This window comes from Pelodiscus sinensis, chromosome 9, assembly GCF_052426305.1.
Source record: "Pelodiscus sinensis isolate ZL-2025 chromosome 9, ASM5242630v1, whole genome shotgun sequence".
Classification (NCBI taxonomy): domain Eukaryota; kingdom Metazoa; phylum Chordata; order Testudines; family Trionychidae; genus Pelodiscus; species Pelodiscus sinensis.
The window spans coordinates 58,523,799-58,544,756 of NC_143060.1; the positions used below are offsets into that span (position 1 = coordinate 58,523,799).

General features: G+C 49.3%; 1 protein-coding gene across 1 annotated transcript; it reads right to left on the reverse strand.

The window, feature by feature from the left end:
• Nucleotides 1–15,598: 15,598 nt before the first annotated feature.
• Nucleotides 15,599–18,383, reverse strand: LOC102459843 (uncharacterized). Its single transcript, XM_075936777.2, has 2 exons — nucleotides 18,243–18,383; nucleotides 15,599–16,983 (listed from the first exon to the last, which is right to left on the reverse strand). Exons 1-2 carry the CDS (start codon nucleotides 18,317–18,319, stop codon nucleotides 15,801–15,803), a joined length of 1,260 nt encoding a protein of 419 aa, XP_075792892.2. The 5' UTR covers nucleotides 18,320–18,383; the 3' UTR covers nucleotides 15,599–15,800.
• Nucleotides 18,384–20,958: the final 2,575 nt, after the last annotated feature.

Here is a 20,958-nt window from a genome sequence, read left to right on the forward strand (position 1 = left end):
GGATGCAAGCCCCCTTATCTCCTCCAACCTCAGGGGTTTATGACAAGACTCAGTGAGACCTCTGCACCTGTCCTGATGTAGCACAGTTGTGGACTGAATCAAGCTGGATGTAAAATGGCTTTGGCTTCATTTTAGCACTTGTCCCCCACCTTCTCCATGAGAACACCAGAAACCCAGCCCACCACCCCCGGATGCCTTATCCTGCCCAGCTTCAGCATGGCACCCGCTTCAGCCCTGGCCAGCTGGTGGTGGGTGTCCAGCAGTGTGAGGAAATGAGGAGTTTTGGGGAATGCAAGGGGGTGGTGTGCAGAGGGGGCACTCAGTGCCCCAGGATGGTACCGGTTACAAGTGACAAGAGGATATGGAGTGTGTTGTTGCAAAGTCCAGCCCAGAACTGTACAGCCCTAGTGACCGACCAACCCTGTGCAGTGGACACAACTGGTCCTGTCCAGACAGACAACGGGCAGCAGAGGGGAGACCCGGGCAACGGACCCAGCTGGTTCCAGCAAGGGGAGAACTATGGGGAGAGGAGAGCGACCCAGCCAACCCTGTTACCTGGAGAGAAGACAATGGGCAGGGGAGGGGCTGGTGCTGGAGATACTGGGGGCTCTGACATTAGACTGTGAGGGCTGTCGGGGACAGACAGCAGAGCAGGAAGGACTCAGGTAGCTGCAGGGGAGACCGATGTGGAGGGCTGAGGGCCCAGGCCTAAGAGATGCTTTGCTGTCTTCAAAGCTCAATGAACCTTCCTAAGGAGCTACACAGGGATCCCTCCTTAGAGGGCCTGAGAGTCCTGGCTGCCCAAGACAGTGCTTTGTCTCTGTGGTAGGACGGCAGAAAAAGAAACTTTGGGGGGAGAATGCTTGGGAAGAAGGGATCCCTGTACAGGGCATGGACCAGCCTGGGAGAAACTGAATCCTGAGAAGTGGGGAGGCACCTGGTGGAACCACAGAGGTACCGCCGCAGACTGCTGCATCTGGCCCACGATATCCCCTTTTCAGAACACCGAGGACAGGATACAAGATGATGAAGTTGCCAGCCTGGTTCTGGGAAGAGGTGGAGGGCTGGGTGGCAGCAGGTGGCTGGCTCATGCCGTGCCACGTGTAGGGTCTGCTGGCTGGGTGCTGGCAGGCTTGCAACTGGCACAAGCACCGTAGCCAGACCGTACCCCTTTAAGGGCTCTGGGGCCGGGAGGGGTCGGAAGAGTTTCCCTGGTTTGGCCCAAAGTGGCCACCAGGGCAACCTGGGAAGGGCAAGCCTCCAACTAGTTTGAATTAAGTGTCTACACAGCCCTTAATTCGAACTTCTTAGTTCAAACTAGGCGTTAGTCCTCATAGAATGAGGTTTACCTAGTTCGAATTAAGCGCTCTGCTAGTTCGATTTAAATTCGAACTAGCGGTTTGTATGTGTAGCCCCTATTAAAGTTAATTCGAACTAATGGATGTTAGTTCGAATTAACTTTGATGTGTAGACATATCCTGAGGGATTTGGGTTTGTTTAGTCTGCACAAGAGAAGAGTGAGGGGGGATTTGATAGCAGCCTTCAGCTTCCTGAAGGGAGATTCCAAAGAGGATGGAGAAAGGCTGTTCACAGTAGTGACAGTTGGCAGAACAAGGAGCAATGGTCTCAATTTACAGTGGGAGAGATCTAGGTTGGATATTAGGAAAAACTATTTCACTAGGTGGAGGGTGAAGTACTGGAATGGGTTACCTAGAGAGGTGGTGAAATTTCCATCTCTAAAGGTTTTTAAGTCTCGGCTTAACAAAGCCCTGACTGGGTTGATTAGGTTGGGATTGGTCCTTCCTTAGGCAGGGGGCTGCACTTGATGATCTCCCGAGGTCTCTTTCAGCTCTATGATTCTATGACTACAAGCTGCCAGCTTGAGGCAACCATGAAAAAGGCTCATGTAATGCTAGGATGCATCAGGCAAGGTATTTCCAATAGCCCTAGCAAAGTGTTCATGTCATTATACTGGAGAGACCTCAACTGGACTATTGTGTGCAATTCTGGTTTCCCGGATTTAAGAGGGATTAGTGCAAACTGGGACTGGTGCAGTGCCGAGCCGCTAGGAGGATCAGAGGAGAGGCTAAAAGAGCTTGGCTTGTTGAGCCTATTCGAACAACAGTTGAGGGGAGATGCAGTTGCCCTCCTTAAATACATCAGAGGGATAAATACGGGGGAAGGAGGGGGGTTATGAGTTAAGCACCAGTGTGGGCACGAGAACAAATGCACATAAACTGGCCACAGCAGCATCCCTGCTAAGGAGACGCATTGCTGATGCAAAGAGCCAAGTGTGTGCACACAAGTGATCTAAGCATTGGAGTGGCTATCTGCCCGTATAAGTGAGTTCAACATCATTTTGTAGTGTAGACTTGGACAATGGGACTGAATCAGCAAGTTGTCTTTTGTACAGAGACATGTCGGAGTTTGCCATACATTATAGAATAGAAGAACTAGAGGAAGACACATCCATGGAAGAATTACAGAAAATGATAAGGGCCCTTATCTACTGCTTGATAGACTCATAGGCTACGTCTAGACTGGTCACAAATTCCGGAAAAGGGATGCAAATCAGGTAAGTCAGCATAGGGAAATCCGCGGGGGATTTAAATATCCCCCGTGGATTTAAATAAACATGTCTGCCGCTTTTTTTCCGGTTTGGGGAAAAGCCGGAAAAAAAGCGTCTAGACTGGCGCGATCCTCCGGAATAAAGCCCTTTTCCGGAGGATCTCTTATTCCTACTTGTTTATTTAAATCCGCGGGGAATATTTAAATCCCCCGCGGATTTCCCTATGCTGACTTACCTGATTTGCATCCCTTTTCTGGAATTTGTGGCCAGTCTAGACGTAGCCATAGACTTTAAGGTTAGAAGGGACCATTATGATCATCTAGTCTGACCCCCTGCACAGTGCAGGCTACAGAATCTCACCCACCCCCTCCTAGAATAATCTTCTCACCTATATCTCAGATACTGAAGCCTATATCTCAGATACTTTGAAGACCCCAAGATGCAGAGAATCCTCCAGCTGTGATCTGTGCCCCATGCTACAGAGGAAGGCGGAAAACCTCCGGAGCCTCTGCCAATCTACCCTGGAGGAAAATTCCTTCCTGACCCCAAATATGGCGATCAGCTAAACCCTGAACAAGACTCACCAGCCAGGCACCCAGAAAGTTCTCTATAGTAACTCCTATCATCCCTCCATTGATCTATTTACCACTGATAATGAATGGTCAATTAATTACCAAGATCATGAAAGTAGGAATAAGGGATCTCCAGGAAAAGGGCTTATTTTCCGGAAAATCGCATCTACACTGGCGCTTTTCTCCGGCAAAAATCCCGAGCCGGAAAAAAGCGGCAGCCATGTAAATGCAAATGCCGCGGGGGATATTTAAATCCCCCACGGATTTGCAATTCCGAAGTGTCTCATTAGCATCCCTTTTCCGGAAAGGGCTGCCAATGTAGGCAAAGCCATCTAGTTTAATCTTAAAGCCAGATAGATCTTTTGCCCCCACTACTTCCCTTGGAAGGCCATTCCAGAACCTCACTCCTCTAATGGTTAGAAACCTTCGTCTAATCTCAAGTCTAAACTTCCTCCTAGCCAACTTATATCCATTTGTTCTTGTGTCCACATTGGTATTAAGCTTAAATAATTCCTCCCCCTCCCTGGTATTTATCCCTCTAATATATTTAAAGAGTGCAGTCATGTCCCCCCTGAGCCTTCTTTTGGTTAAGGTAAGCAAGCCAAGCTCCTTGAGTCTCCTTTCATAAAACAGGTTTTCCATTCCTTGGATCATCCTAGTGGCCCTTCTTTGTACCTGTTCCAGTTTGAATTCATCCTTCTTAAACATGGGAGACCAGAACTGCACACAGTATTCCAAATGGGGTCTCACCAATGCCTTGTATAATGGCACTAACACCTCCTTATCCCTACTGGAAATACCTCGCCTAATACATCCCAAGACCGTATTAGCCTTTTTCACAGCCATGTCACAATGGAGGCTCATAGTCATCCTATAATCAACCAGGACTCCGAGGTCCTTCTCCTCCTCCGTTACTTCCAACTGATGTGTCCCCAGCTTATAACTAAAATTCTTGTTATTAATCCCTAAATGCATAACCTTACACTTCTCACTATTAAATTTCATCCTATTGCTATCACTCCAATTTACAAGGTCACCCAGATCTTTCTGTATGATATCCCGATCCTTTTCTGAATTGGCAATAGCTCCCAACTTTGTGTCATCCGCAAATTTTATCAGGACACTTCCACTTTTGGTGCCAAGGTCAGCGATAAAAAGATTAAAGAAAATTGGCCCCAAAACTGATTCCTGAGGAACTCCACTAGTAACCTTCCTCCAGCCTGACAGTACACCTTTCAATATGACCCGCTGTAGTCTCCCCTTTAACCAGTTGCTTATCCACCTCTCAACTTTCATATTAATCCCTATCTTTTCCAATTTAACCAATAATTCCCCATGTGGTACTGTATCAAATGCCTTACTAAAGTCGAGGTAGATTAGATCCACTGCATTTCCTTCATCTAAAAAATCTGTTACTTTCTCAAAAAAGGAGATCAGGTTGGTTTGGCACAATCTACCTTTTGTAAAACCATGTTGTAATTTGTCCCAATTGCCATTAGCCTCAATGTCTCTAACTACTTTCTCCTTCAAATTTTTTTCCAAGATCTTGCATGCTACAGATGTCAAACTAACAGGCCTATAGTTACCCAGGTCGCTTTTTTCCCCTTTCTTAAAACTAGGAACTATATTAGCAATTCTCCAGTCAAATGGTACAACCCCTGAGTTTAGAGATTTATTAAAAATTTTTGCTAATGGACTTGCAATTTCATGTGCCAGTTCCTTTAATATTCTTGGATGAAGATTATCTGGGCCCCCCGATTTACTCCCATTAAGCTGTTCAAGTTTGGCTTTTACCTCGGATATGGTAATATCTACCTCCATATCTTTAGTCCCATTTGTTATGTTATCATTATCCCTAAGCTCTTCATTAGCCTCATAAAAGACTGAAGCAAAGTATTTGTTTAGAGATTGGGCCATTCCTAGGTTATCCTTAACCTCCACTCCATCCTTAGTAATTAGTGGTCCTACTTCTTCTTTTTTTGTTTTTGTTTTTCCTATTTATATGGCTATAAAACCTTTTAATTCACTTTGCAAGGTCCAACTCTACCTGACTTTTAGCCTTTCTCACTTTGTCCCTACATGCGCCCAGTTTATGCAAATGAAGCCCGGGAAATTCAAATCCCGGTCTTCATTTGCAAGTGCGGTATGCCTACATTACCCTCCTAGTTCGAACTAGGAGGGTAGTGTAGACATACCCTATAATATAAAATCCCTCTGACCACAGCGAAGCCAGGATTTCACACACTCTATTTTACCATTACAGCATATTTGATAAATTCACGTTAACATGTTCAATCAAATGTATTTCTTGTGAAAGAGGTTTGCCAGAGCATCTTAGAAAATTCATAAGTAAATACTTAAGATAGTGAATTATAGTGTTGTTGTGGCAAAAAGTAGTGGAGAAGGTTATTGAATCATCTTGTTTTCACGTGCTTAACTTTCTTTAAAGACTTACCCTTTCAGAGGCTGTACTGCCCTCTGAACCAGGAAATTCTGGGGCACCCCTCCAACACTAAGAAAGCAAATAGCTGCTCAATCTTTTTAGCTTGCTTATGCCTAATGCCAGCACTGCCCTGCCAAATGAATTTTTTACATTTGTTCACAATTTCGTGATGCGGGAATTTTTTAAATGAAATTCTGTTTTGCTGTGACTTTAGGGTTTTGAACAACATGGCACACAGAGAAAAGGTTCTCACTAACACGACAGTATGATTAGTGGGTAGCAACTTTAAAATGTCGTACTTTTTTACCCAAACTGTATGTCCGGGTAAGAGCTATCTATCTTCCAGACATTTTAGTCTAGGAGGGAAATTAAGGTTATCCAACATAACCTGCACATTCTCCGGCTCTTAATCGGCCCATCCTTATCTTTCTGTAATCACTGCTTATCTTTCAAACCCAGGATTGAATAAAATCAGATGCCTGTAACAGATGAACAGTCCCATTCACAGTTCCCAAGGATCTGCTGTTGCAACACAAAAGGCTTTAATTATTTATTAAAATACATAAAAAGCGTTTCTTTATGTGCACAAACACAAAATCAATGCACCCGTCCTCTATTGAGATGGTTCTCCAACCCTCAGGCTCAAGGGTCATCCAGGTAGGGCGGAGTTTCCAGCTGGCCCTTTCTCCTCGCTTCCTCTACCCCGCGCAGCCACTCCGTGCACCTGCGCACCAGCTCCTGGTTCACGGCCCCCGGCGCTGGATCCTCCTCGTACTGCTCATCGTCATAGTGGTTCTGCACGGTCACCAGTGAGATCTTCATTAACGAGATCTGCTCCATGCTGGCCCTGCCTTGGGAGAGGAGCCTGTTGTCTCCAAAGGGATTCATCCACCCCCCGTGGTTCTCCAGGTGGCGTCGCATCGGCAGCCTGGTCGCCTTGGTCGTGAGGTTGATCGTATACGACGTCGTGGGGACTGCAGCCTCCGGCTCTGGCCTCGCCACCGTGCCAGGGCTCCTGACGGAGCGGCCGTGGGTGCAGGTCGGGATCGACATCCCTGGATGCTGTGGCGGGTGCGGCTGTGGCTGCGGCTGTAGCTGTTGTTCCTGCTGCTGCTGGGAGGTGCAGAGGCGGGAGCTGGGCAAGAGGCCAGTCCCCGCCTGGAGCGCCCCCAGCGGATTCCTCTCCCCGGGCGGCGGTGCTGGATTCTTAGGAGCCATTTGCTTCTTAGGCTGCGCACGGTTGGTGGCAGGGCCAGAGGCTGCAGCAGCGGGAGGCTGGATGGTCGGTAGGGGCTTGGCGGTGCCGCTTGTCCCCTCTGCTCCGTCTGCCGACTCAGAAGCCACCTTTGCCCGGGGCAGGCGGAACGGATCCTTCTCCGGGCTTGAGATGCGCTCCCATACGTGAGAACAGCACTGCTGCAACTGGCGGGGGCCTCGGCTCAGTAACTGTGACAGGCAATGGCAGCAAGGCTGAGCCGGAAGAGTGGGTGTGGGGGTGGGAGGAGCAGGTGGTGTGGCCAGAGAAGCTCTCACCCAGGAGAGCTGCGGAGCCACAGTCCGGGAGAGCTGCGACGTCCCCTGAGAGGGCTGCGGTGCCACCATCTGGGAGGGCTGCGATGTCCCCTGTTCCGGAGTTTGAACACAGCTGGAAAAGAAGGGATGGGTTAAAACAGTACTCCAAGGGGAGACAAGTCTGACAGAGCAAGAGATGTCAAAAGATAATCCCGGAAAAGTTCACAAGAACAAACTCTACAGGCAGTTTGAGCAAGGCTGGAGCATTTACAGCTCTGAAATATTAAAGGGACTTGTGGCTTAGCTGCTAATACCAGTATATTAGCTGCTGGCCCTGCATGCGCTGGTTATTAGGTCAACATGGAAAGCTGCACAATTTAAGGCTGAGAAAATGGGGCTCTACTGCACCACATCATCTGTAAGGACTCCTTTTAATAGGGCACCTTGTAGTATACACTCCTGGCAGTGACACACACACACACACACACACACACAGATCCTTCACCTCCTTAGCCAAAGGGCAGATAGTTGGGTGTAACAATCCACTCCTGACAGAATCAGGAACTGCTCAGACCCAACCAATGTAGAGAAGCTGAACAATTCCCCAAGCAGATGATACAGTCTGGCTCATTTGCTGGGTGTTAAAGAGAACAAAGTCCTGAGTCTTCTCCCTATCACTATCTCATCCACTCAACAGTGAGACTCTGGCAGGGCAGGAAGCTATGGGAAAAGGGAAACAAAAGACAGAACATCCACTGTCCCCAGTGGTAAGGAATCGTTCCAATTTTAATGTTTCCCAGAACTTGCATTTGGCCAGCACCCGATAGGTCAGGCAGCATCAGCATCAAATCTATCACAGGCTCTTACCTTCTCCGCAGAGATGTGTCTCTTTTCTCAGAATTGGATTTGTAGAAAATTCCAGGAAGATTCCTCTTAGTGTTCATGTTCGAGGCCTAATAGCACTCAAGGTAAGAAGAGCAGACCTCGAGATAACTCCCTGCTGCAAATCTACGGGAGTCTGAAATTGCCCGAGCTCCGCATCCTGTCCTACCTGGCCATTGTCATGGGTTCTCTGTGAGTTCACCACCTGTCATGGTCCTTTAACCAATAAGCGGAGACACCGAAAAAGGCCTTGTGATGTCACCGCCACACCCTGTCCTGCCCCTGGCCAGCCCCTCTGCATATTTGAGCCTCTCCCCCCTGCATTACCCCTACTCACGCAATGTTAGTTCTAGGAATCAAGCAGGCTCACATGGAATCATCAGAGGCTGCTCAGTGCCACATGTACTTGGCAGATTGTAAGGCCAGAAAAGACCAATCACCTAACCCCAGGGCGGACAATAATTTTCACTGTGTGGGGGGTCACTTCAGGAATTTTAATATGTGGTCACAAGCTGGTTTCCAAGAGGGGAATCCCATTCAATTAAAGTATCGGGGCCTACGGCAACAAAAACACTGGTTATGAATATCCTAATACCGTACTAATATATTGGAATGTACAAATATGTTTGCGTGTACTAAAACAGCAGAATGAATTAAACCGATTTGAACAAAAATAAGCCTGCGAGTGAAACATGGTTGTGAACATTTAGAATGTTAATAATCTGACTGGAGAAGTTGGGATGCATCAAAATTAAGAGAACGTCTTTTAGCATTTGATTTTGTATCATTTCACTGCTTTAGGCTCTCTTGAGAACAGTCCCCCTGCCGGGGCTCTTGTCCGTTTTAAAAGCGGAATCACAGCAGAAGCAGCGGGAGTGGAGCGTGTTTCAGTCCCCACTTTCTCTCTTTCCTGCTGTGTCTCTACCTCCCCTGTCCCCCACGGAAACAGGACTGGAAAGAGCCAGTTTTTAAGCCAGTTCTCTCTCCCCAGCACTGGCTTTTGCTCCCCCACCCTTGCTGCATCACTAGTCGACTATCCGATAAGCTTATGCTCATCCTCTAGTCCACTAGTCACTTCTATCCCTAGCTGCCATATGAAGAGAGATTAACAAGACTGGGAATTGTCCTCTAAGAGGAGAAGGGGTATGTGGAGATATGACAAAGGTTCATGAAATCATGACTGGTGTGGAAAAAAGGAGCAAGGAAAAAGTCATTTACTTGTTCCCATAAGACTAGAGGTCACCAAATGAAATTAACAAGTAGCAGGTTTAAAACAGGCAAAACGCAGTATTTCTTCATGCAATGCCCAGACAACCTGTGGAACTCCCTGCCACAATATATTGTGAAGGGCAGGACTTTAACATGGTTAAAAAAAAAGAGCTAGATAAATTCATGGAGGATAGATCCATCAATGCTCATTAGGCTGGATGAGTAACAATGGCGTTTAACAAAACTCTATGCTAAAGACTTGTTTTATGATTTAATTCTGACACCCCTACCAGCCAAAGTGGGTCAGACCAAAGGTTCATCTAGCCCAGGAGTTAGCAATAATTTTTGACCGGGGGCCACAACAGAAATTTCTGAAGTGGCCCCGGGCTGTCCTAGAAGGGTCAGGACACTTCCCGTTTCCCCACCCACAGATCATGATTGCTTTGGGAGGAGGGGGGGAAGCAGCACATAAAGTCTTTGCACCGCCACTTGTTCACTGACTGAGCCAGGCTACGTACTGGGGGAGGGGGAAAAGAAGGGTTGTTAGTTCGAATTAACTTTGTAGTGTAGACATCCCCTGAGGTAGGTGGCTGGCTTCCTATGTAATGAAAGGAGAGAAATAGGCACCAGAGGAAGGTGATCTGAAAAGCCAGCTCACTAGCCAGTGGCAGACCCTGACAAGGGTAAAGTTTAAGCCCATCGCTCAGGAGTAGGTTCCCAAGTGCAGGCTGCATCCTTGTTCCTGGACCAGTGATCCCCACACTAAGACTGGCACTTGGTTGCCTAAGTTGCAGGAACGAAAATCTAGGAGGACACCTCCTTCATAACCTTGTGCCTAGTACAGAGGGTGGGGGAACCCTGCTTCAAGACCCACATCCTCAGGAGCAAAGGGAATCAGCCGACTCTCCGGTCAGTGCTCTAAGCAGAGTGAGGGGATATTCCGGCGAGGAGCTCTCTCAATGTCTCCTGTTGAAGAGCTTCCACTTGCATTGAACAACAGACTAATTACTGAGCCACAAAAAGGGCCTTAGAACCACTCTCTGGCTTGCTGGGAAGGGCACTTCCCGAGTGGTGGCAGATGCTGTTGAAATCCTTTCTTCCCTCGGGCAGAGGTGAGGATTTGAATGAGGGTTTCCTACACCCTGGATATCGGTCTCATACAGTAGGCCAGGCCTGGGCAAAATCCAGCCCACAAGCCACCAGATCCGCCCACAGGTGCTGCAGGGAGCCCCAGGCAGGCTCCCGCTTACTTTGCCCACCTCCCTGCCACTCAGAAATGCAGCTGTCGAGGGGTTTCGCTTTAAAATCTGTGAGCCTGGAAGGGAGGGGGGAGGTTTTTGGCTCTGCTCCTGCCCCCCCACAATCCCCTTGGCCTGTTTTTGGTCAGACGCTGGCCAGAGGGCGCTACCTGTTTCAGTGAGAGGCGGCCAAGAAGCACCATGCCCCTCCCCCTCGGGGGCAAGGTCACAGAACACATGGCTGCAGCCTGTGCAGGACGGGGCAGGCAGGGAGGCTGCTTCAGGTAAGTGCTGGGCTGCTGGCTAGTAAGTATCCTGGACAGAGCCTGTCTCTGGCACTGCAGCCCCTCCCTCCCCCAACCCTCTGCCCCCCATTCCTATCCCCTACTCCACGTACCAAATCCTCTGCCCCCCTCCTACACCCATACCTCCCAGATCCGGCACCCCAGTCCCCTGCCCTGGCTCACACCCTAAACCCCTGCACTTCAATCCCCTGTACCCCGTCCTGTACCCCAATTCCCTCCCTAGGTCACAATCTAACCCCCTGCAGCTCAGTGCAGTGCCCCACATTACAACCACTTCCTTCCCCCAAACTCCCTCCCTCGCCCCAAGCTCCTTTCTGCACCAAACCTCCATCCCAGACCTTGCACCTCCTTCATTGATATCACGGGAGAGTGTGGCCCTTGGCCACTTTCCAAATTCTTGGAGTGGGCCCCCATCAAGAATTATTGCCCATCCCTGCTGTAGGCTGAAGAGAAGGGAAGTTGTCTCCTTTGGCCCCTCACCCCGCTATTTTGTATGACTTTGCCTGAGTGAGCCAAGGTGGTAGTTGGGAGCTGTGCTCACAGACCACCTGCTGGACAGGACAACAGAATGTCTACTGTGGATTGTGAATAGCTTTGGGGAGCATGCAGCAGACAGATGACCAGACACCTATTCATAATTAGATAGCGCTGTGTGCGCTCAGGTAGGGGTTAGGCATCTGCCAAGAATGAGGCTGCAGTGTGCATGCCTAGAGGAAATATTGGGCATTGAGAGAGTTAATGCACTGACAATATTAAACAGTACCGAGCAGGAAAGTTGGTGAATCACTCCAGTGCCCCAAAATCCTAAATATCCCACCCTTACTGCATGCATGTACCACGGAAGAGTTGATTTGGATTCAACCATCAGATTAAGTTCCAGATGAATAGCTTTTCAGCAATTCTCATGGACTCAAGGAGAAGGAAGGCATGCTAGAGAAGGCAGCTGTTTCCCTTCTTCCTTCTATTCTGAGCTGTAAAAGTCCTACCACACAGAGAGATTTTTGAGGTGTCTGTGAGGAAAAGATCAAAAGCAGCAAATTTGCAGCTCCACACCCCTCTCCAGAGTTTTCATCCCTAATGATCTACAATTTGTCCTTTCTGCAAAAGAGTGGAGGGTTGGTAGCACATGGCCCTGTATTTGCAAGGAAGGCCATGCAGCTTCTCCTTTGGAAATTATGGAGAAAATTGGGTACCATTCTCTGGACAGAAAATTGAAAGTGCTCTAAAGATTTCAAAACTCCTTGTAAAACTCTGCCAGCCAATGTAGGATGAATGATGGGTATTTTGTGGGGAACAATTGCACAAGATCTGTATATCGCCTGTCAAGATAGGAGTAAGTCCTGGAATCAATTTTTTGGAATTGGAAATGCGCCGTCCACAAACATTTTAAAAAATGCGTGTCTGGAATAGGGATGTAATGATGTAGTTGATTAAATGATTAACTAATAAGCAAAAGCTTATCGGTTAATGCTACCGGCTATGCACATTTCCTCCCTTCCCCCCTCCCCCAGTACATAGCCTGGCTCAGTCCTAGCTGGCGCTGGGTCCGGAGAGCTACCCCTGCTACGGTTCTGCATTAAAAGTATTTTAGGAGCTGGCGGACAGGCAGCCCAGCTCAGTTCCAGCTCATGCCGGTCCCAGGAGTTACCCCTGCTGCAGCTGCACAGAATAGTATTTTAGGAGCCATGCTACCTGCCCTGGCTCCTAAATTACATCCAGTGCAGAGCCGCAATGGGGGTAGCTCCCAGGAACCGGCGCAAGCCAGGACTGAGTGCTTACAGTGCTAAGCCTTATAGATGAATTGTATAGTCGACTTTTTTGGACAACTGCACAATTAATGAATTACACGCGTCTTAACATTTCTAGTCTGGAAAAGTAATGCTTCAGAGCACGTTCATTTACCTAGTATTTACTTCAAAGACAATGTAATTGACTAAGGCAGTTGAATTGCTTTATACTTTCTAAGTAATTACCCAATAAAATTATTTGTAATATAAAGCTTTGTAATATAAAGCTCGTGGAATGAGGAGTAATGGTAGTTTGAACTAGGAAGCCTAGTTCAAACTACCTAGTTCATGCCCCGTGTAGCCACGCTGCACAGGGTTCGAACCAGCGGGGTTTTAAAAATAGCGGCGCCCCGCTTATGCAAATGAAGCCCGGGAAATTCAAATCCCGGGCTTCATTTGCAAGTGCGGTATGCCTACATTACCCCGCTAGTTCGAACTAGGAGGGTAGTGTAGACATACTCTTATAGTTCTAGCCTTCACAGCCTCCTGTGGCAAGGAGTTCCACAGGTTGACTATGTGCTGTGTGAAAAAGAACTTTCGCTTATTAGTTTTAAACCTGCTGCCCATCAATTTCATTTGGTGTCCTCTAGTCCTTATATTATAGGAACTAATGAAGAACTTTTCTTTATTCACCCTCTCCACACCACTCATGAATTTATAGACCTCTCTCATATCCCCTCTCAGTCTCCTCTTTTCTAAGCTGAAAAGTCCCAGTCTCGTTAGCCTCTCTTCATATGGGACCTGTTCCAAACCCCTAATCATTTTAGTTGCCCTTTTCTACACCCTTTCCATGGCCAAAATATCTTTTTTGAGGTGAGGAGACCACTTCTGTAAACAGTACTAAAGATATGGCTTCCCCTCCTCCTTCTTCCCCTGGCTTCCCCCTTCCAGCTCCCTCCTCCCAGGTTTCCCCCTCCCCTCTTCCACCCTCACTCTTCCCCTCTCCCACCTTCTTTTCCCAATCTCCCAAGAGGTTAATCCCCCTCCTCCCAGTTTTGTTAAATAAAGAGAGTTTCTATTTTTGAACACACGTGTCCTTTATTTTTTACATCAGAAAGGGAGGCTAGGGAGGGGTAAGTGAAAGGGGGTGAGGGAGGAATGGGGCACGAGCCCCCAATGGGTAGGACTGGGGTGGCTCTGCGGGCTCCTAGGAGTGGAAGCTCTCCTGCAGGGCCTCCTGGATCCTGACAGCCTCCCGATTGACCCCTCCCCCCCCCAGATGGCAGCCTGTAGCAAGTGCAGCCAGGCTGATGGCTGAGTGCTGTGATGTGCTGAGTTTGGGCACTCAGAGCACTCCAAGACAGGACTTCTTTGCTGTCCCTCATCGAGTTAGACAAGCAAGCGGGAAACCCTGAGAACTGTCTGTCCGGGGTGGGGGTCGGGTCCCTTTTGCCACAGGCCTCGGCTAGCCTGAGGCAGCAACTCCACACTCTAAGTCCTAACCAGATGCCCTGCTGGCACTGGTTCTGGCCAGCCTTAACTTCGGTTCAGGGTCCCCTCAGTGTGGACATGTTAGTTCGAATTAGCAAAACGCTTATTCAAATTAGTTTTTAGGTCTAGATGCACTAATTAGAATTCGTTTACTTCTAATTAGTGCTGTAGTGTTGACATACCCTTAGTGTGTAGCAACTTTAAAATTTATTTTTTAACCAGGAAAGATCCCTTTAACATATTGGAAAGTGTTTAATTTAGACATAATGTGCTGGGGTTACACCAGGACTACTCAGCTTTGGAAGCCCTGGGGGCCACAGTGATACTCACAGCACATGCCGAGGGCCCCAGCTTCTCTCCTACTGACAGGCATGAATACAAAGATTAAGACAAGACTACACCATGCAGGCCCTATTTAAGTCAGTTCTGTTGATATTCATAAAATGCAATATTTACCCCATTTCCACCCGTATGCACTTTTAATGAGCAATGACAGTCCCAGGAATTTAACTACTAAAACGCATACCAAGAGAAGACCATTATATTGACTACTTTTTTTATTTGGCTTCCACTTCTGGGCCGCATGTTGAGCCCCACATAAACCCAAACTGCACCACAGGTCGCAAATAAATGGGTCGGCCCACGGATGGCATGTTGAGTAGCCCTGTGTTAGACCATTTACATACCGATGATGCACAATGCCTTTCTCTCCCACCCACCCCTTGCCCAAACTGTATGTCCGGGTAAGAGCTATCTATCTTCCAGACATTTTAATCTAGGAAGGAAATTAAGGTTACGCAACATAACCTGCACATTCTCCGGCTCTTAATTGGCCCACCCTTATCTTTCTGTAGTCACTGTTTCTCTTTATACAGGACTATGTAGCACTTTAAAGAGTGACAAGATGGTTTATTAGATGATGAGGTTTCGTGGGCCAGACCCACTTCCTCAGATGAAACAGTGGAAGAAAATTGTCACCACCATATATACCAAAGGATAAAATTTAAAAAAATGAACACATATGAAAAGGACAAATCAAATTTCAGAACAGACATTTACCTTCCGCCCCACCCCCCACATCCCACTTCTGTTCTGAAATTTGATTTGTCCTTTTCATATGTGTTCATTTTTTTAAATTGTATCCTTTGGTATGTATGGTGGTGACAATTTTCTTCCACTATTTGATCTGAGGAAGTGGGTCTGGCCCACAAAAGGTCATCACCTAATAAACCATCTTGTTAGTCTTTAAAGTGCTACATAGTCCTGTATTTTGCTTCAGCTACACCAGACTAACACGGCTACATTTCTATTACTGTTTATCTTTCAAACCCAGAAGAGAATAAAATAGCACCTGAATAGGAAGCACCTGTTGTGTTACAGTAAGTTAAGTCGCTGAGAACATTTCTCTGCTCACGTTTGGTCACATTTAAACACCCCCAAAGCACAGGGGTTAACTACCCGATCCTGTCCATCATCTATTAAACCTGCTACGCTCCTGCTTTCAGATGAAAAACATCCAGCACCTTAGCTGGATCGGGAGAAGCATGTGTGCAACACTGATTAGCCTGCCCCAATTTTTCCCCTCCCCAAATGCTACAACATGTGAAATGAAAATACACGGGCCATAGCAAGGATGAACATGTATTTATTTTCTGCCCCCTCCTCCACCAGTTTATGTAGAACGGAACCTTTTCATAACATGTCTGCAGACACGAACGTGTGGAGCGGGATGTGATGGTCAGAAGACCAGGTGTCAGGGAGGATTGATGAACTCCGCTCCCAGGCACAGCATACGGGCCGCCTCGGCTATTGCCCCGAGGAGCGGCGGCAGACGGTTCTCCGCCCCTCAGGCTCAGGGGTCATCCGGGTAGGGCACGGTTTCCAGCTGGCCCTCTCTCCTCGCTTCCTCCACCCCGCGCAGCCACTCCGTGCACCTATGCACCAGTTCCTGGTTCACGACCCCTGGTGCTGGATCCTCCTTGTACTCCTCGTCGTCATAGCGGTTCTGTGCGTTCACCAGCGAGATCTTCATTAACGAGGTCAAGTCCATGCCGGCCCGGCTCTGGGAGCCCGGCAGGAGCCCGGTGCTGCCCAAGGGATTGATCCAGCCCCACTGGTTCTCCAGGTGGCGGCGCATCAGCAGCCAGGTCGCCTCAGTCGTGAGGATGATGTTGTACTGTTTCGCGGGGACCTCAGCCTCCGGCTCCGGACTCGCCGCCGCACCTGGGTTCCTGACAGAGTGGCCGCGGGTGCGCGTCGGGCTCGACCTCCGTGGCTGCTGCGGTGGCTGCGGCTGTAGCAGGTGTTGCTGCTGCTGCAGGGAGGCGCAGAGGTGGGGGTTGGGCAAGGGGCCGGTCCCTGCCTGGGGCGCCCCCCGCGGATTCCTCTCCTTCGGTGGCGGTGCTCGACTCTTAGGAGCCACCTGACTCTTCGGCTGTGCACGGGTGGTGGCGGAGCCAGAGGCCGCAGCAGCGGGAGGCTGGATGGGCGGTAGGGGCTTGGCAGTGCTGTGTGACCCCTGTGCTCCGCCCGCTGACTCAGCCGCCACTTTTGCCCGGGGCAGGTGGAACGGATTTTTCTCCGGGTTTGAGATGCGCTCCCACAGGAGAGAGGAGCACTGCTGCAACCGGCGGGGGCCCCGGCTCAATAAGTTCGATAGTCGACGGCAGCAGGGCTGAGCCGGAGGAGTGGGTGTGGGGATGGGAGGAGCGGGTGGCGTGATGAGGGAAGCTCTCACCCTGGAGGGCTGCGACGTCGCCTGGGAGGGCTGTGGCACCACCACACGGGCAGGCTGTGATGTCCCCTGGGATGTCTGTGACGCCACCACCCTGGAGAACTGCAATGCCACCACCGGAGAGGTCCGTGGCGCTTTCACCCGGGAAAACTGCGACGTCCCCTGGGAGGGCTTCTGTGATGATGTCACCCGGGAGGGCTGTTGTGACGTCACCCGGGAGGGCTCTGACATCCTTTGGGAAGACTGCGATGCCACCGCCTGGGAGGGCTGCAACGTCCCCTGTGCCGGAGTCTGAACACCGCTGAAAAAGAAGGGATGGGTTAGAACAGTACTCCAAGGGGAGACAAGTCTGACAGAGCAAGAGATGTCAAAAGATAATCCCGGAAACGTTCACAAGAACAAACTCTACAGGCAGTTTGAGCAAGGCTGGAGTATTTACAGCTCTGAAATATTAGAGGGACTTGTAGTTTACCTGCTAATACTCTGGCACCGACCAGTATTTTCAGCACACTAGGGCACATCCTACTGCTCTTCCACTGCACTCCTTGGCTGTGTCTACATTGGCACCCTTTTCCATAAAAGGGATGCTAATGAGACCAGTCGGAATTGCAAATGCCCCGGGATTTAAATTTTCTCCACGGCATTTGCATGCACATGGATGTTGCTTTTTTCCGGCTCGGGGCTTTGCCAGAGAAAAGCGCCAGTCTAGACAGGTATCTTGCGGAAAATAAAGCCTTTTTCAGAAGATCCCTTATTCCTGATTTTAAGTAGGAATAGGGTGCCAATGTAGACACAGCCAAGGAGTGCAGTGGAAGAGCAGTAGGATATGCCCTAGTGTGCTGAAAATACTGGTCGGTGCCAGAGTGTGTCCAGTATTTTTGCTGAAACCATCTGGCAACCCCTAACTCTTACACAGCAGAGCTCTTACACTTGTCATGTCAAATTGGAATCTGGACCAAACCAGATGATCAAAAATTCAGATATTCAGGAGAGTAGGGAAGTGTGAGGCCACAGCGCCATCTAGTGGCCATGGGAGGGTTGCCTGCTGCTGGCCCTGCATGCGCTGGTTATTAGGTCAACATGGAAAGCTGCACAATGGAAGGCTGGAAAAATGGGGCTCTACTGCACCACATCATCTGTAAGGACTCCATCTAATAGGGCACCTCCTATTATACACTCCTGGCAGTGACACACACACACACACACACACACAGATCCTCAACCTCCTTACAGAATCAGGAACTGCTCAGACCCAACCAATGTAGAGAAGCTGAACAATTCCCCAAGCAGATGACACATTCTGGCTCATTTGCTGGGTCTTAAAGAGAACAAAGTCCTGAGTCTTCTCCCTATCACTCTCTCATCCACTCAACACGGCAGGGCAGGAAGCCATGGGAAAAGGGAAGCAAAAGGCACAAATTCCACTGTCCCCTGTGGTAAGCAATAAAAAGCCTAGGTGGGAAAATAAGAGTTCCAATTTTAGTGTTTCCCACAACTTGCATTTGGCCAGCACCCGATAGGTCAGGCAGCATCAGCACCAAATCTATCACAGGCTCTTACCTTCTCCGCAGAGATGTGTCTCTTTTCACAGAATTGAGTTTGTAGAAAATTCCAAGAAGATTCTTCTTAGTGTTCATGATCAAGGCCTGAGAGCGCTCAAGGTAAGAAGAGCAGACCTCGAGATGACTCCCGGCAGCAAAGCTACGGGAGTCTGAAATTGCCCGAGCCCCGCATCCTGTCCTACCTGGCCGTTGTCATGGAGTCTCTGTGAGTTCACCACCTGGCAAGGTCCTTTAACCAATAAGTGGAGACACCGAAAAAGGCCTTGTGATGTCACCGCCACACCCTGTCCTGCCCCTGGCCAGCCCCTCTGCATATTTGAGCCTCTCCCCCCTGCATTTCCCCTACTCACTCAATGTTAGTTCTAGGAATCAAGCAGGCTGCACATGGAATCATCAGAGGCTGCTCAGTGCCACATGTACTTGGCAGATTGTAAGGCCACAAAAGACCAATCACCTAAGCCAAGGAAGGACAATAATTTTCACTTCAGGCATTTTAATATGTGGTCACAGGCTGGTTTTGGGCCCCGTGGAAGGTGCAGGGCCTCAGAGCTACAGAGAGAGAGGCAGTTAGGGATGTTAAATTTAAACAGAGCTCAAAATGGCCACCCTTAAAAGGACAATGCCGGCTCTACTGATAAGGCCTGCTCTTGTGGATAAGGGAGAAGCGGTGGATGTGGTATACCTAGACATTAGTAAGGCGTTTGATACGGTCTCGCATGATATTCTTATCTATAAACTAGGCAAATACAATTTAGATGGGGCTACTGTAAGGTGGGTGCATAACTGGCTGGATTAAGTATTCAGAGTATGTCTACACTACAAAGTTAATTCGAACTAACGGACGTTAGTTCGAATTAACTTTGATAGGCGCTACACTAGCGCTTCGCTAGTTCGAACTTAATTCAAACTAGTGGAGCGCTTAGTTTGAACTAGGTAACCCTCATTTTACGAGGAATAAGCCTAGTTCGAACTTACTAGTTGGAATTAAGGGGTGTGTAGCCACTTAATTCGAACTAGTGGGAGGCTAGCCCGCCCCAGGTTTCCCTGGTGGCCACTCTGGCCAACACCAGGGAAACTCTATTGCCCCCCTCCCGGCCCGGGACCCCTTAAAGGGACACGGGCTGGCTACGGTGCCCATGCCAGGTGTAAGCCTGCCAGCACCCAGCCAGCAGACCCTGCACCTGGCACGGCTCGAGCCAGCCACCCGATGCCCCCCAACCCTCCCCCTCTTCCCAGGACCAGGCTGGCGGCTCCCAGGAGCTTGCCCGGGACCGCAAGAGGCGGGCATCTGCCTGGTCCAGTGCAGACATCGTGGACCTCGTCCATGACCTCTGCACTAGGCACAGGAAAGCGGCCGTCTAGGGCAGCAGAGCTGCCAGCCTGGCCACCCAGGAGCAGGTTTGCATGAAAATCAAGGGGGTCCACTGAGACCCCAGACCCTGAGCCCTGAGCTTACAATGGCCATCCTGGGTCAGACCAAAGGTCCATCTAGTCCAGTAGCGGCCAATCCTAGGGACCCTGGGGGGGATGGACCAAAGACAGTGACCAAGCCATTTGTCTCGTGCCATCCATCTCCAGCCTTCCACAAACCTTGGGCAGGGACACCACTCCTACCCCCTGGTAATACCACTCCATGGACCAAACCTCCATGCCTTGATCTAACTTCTCTTTAAACTCTGTTCTAGTTGTAGCCTTCACAGCCTCCTGCAGCAAGGAGTTCCACTCGTTGACTATTTGCTTTGTGAAGAACAACTTTCTGTTACTAGTCTGAAGCCTGCTACCCATTCATTTCATTTGGTGTCCCCTAGTACTTCTATTATGGGAACTAATGAAGAACTTTTCTGTATGCACCCTCTCCACCCCACTCATGCTTTTATAGACCTTGATCATATCCCCCCCTCCGTCTCCTCTTTTCTAAGCTGAAAAGTCCCAGTCTCTTTAGCCTCTCTTCATATGGGACCTGTTCCAAACCCCTCATCATTGTAGTTGCCCTCCCCTCTCCCCTCTCCCACCCTCTCTCTTCCCCTCTCCCACCTCCTTTTCCCAGTCTCCCCCAGTTTTGTTCAATAAAGACAGATTCTATTTTTGAACACAATTGTCCTTTATTTTATACATCAGGAAGGGGGGCTAGGGAGGGGTAAGTGGAAGGAGGTGAGGGAGGAATGGGGTACGAGCCCCGAATGGGGAGGACTGGGCTGGCTCTGCTGTCTTCTGCGGGTGGAACCTCTCCTGCAGCCCCCCAGTTGTCCCCTCTTCCCAGATGGCAGCCTGCGGCAAGTGCAACCGGTCTGATGGCCGAGTGCTGTGATGTGCCCAGAGTGGGTACTCCGGGCGATCCAAGCCAGGACTGCTTTGCAAGCGGGGCACCCCTGAGAACTGTCTGTCCGGGGTGGGGGTCGGGACCCTTTAAGCGCAGCCCTCGGCTAGCCTGAGAAAGCATCTCCACGCTCTAAGTCCTCCTCTGATGCCCTGCCGGCACTGCTTCCGGCCATCCTTAACCCCGGTTCAGGGTCCACTCTGTGTGGACATGCTAGTTTGAATTAGCAAAACGCTAATTCGAACTAGTTTTTTAGTCTGGATGCGTTAGTTCGAATTAGCTTAGTTCGAATTAATTAATTCGAACTAAGTTAGTTCGAATTAGCGCTGTAGTGTAGACATACCCTCAGAGAGTAGTTATTAATGGTTCACAATCCTGCTGGAAAGGCATAACAAGT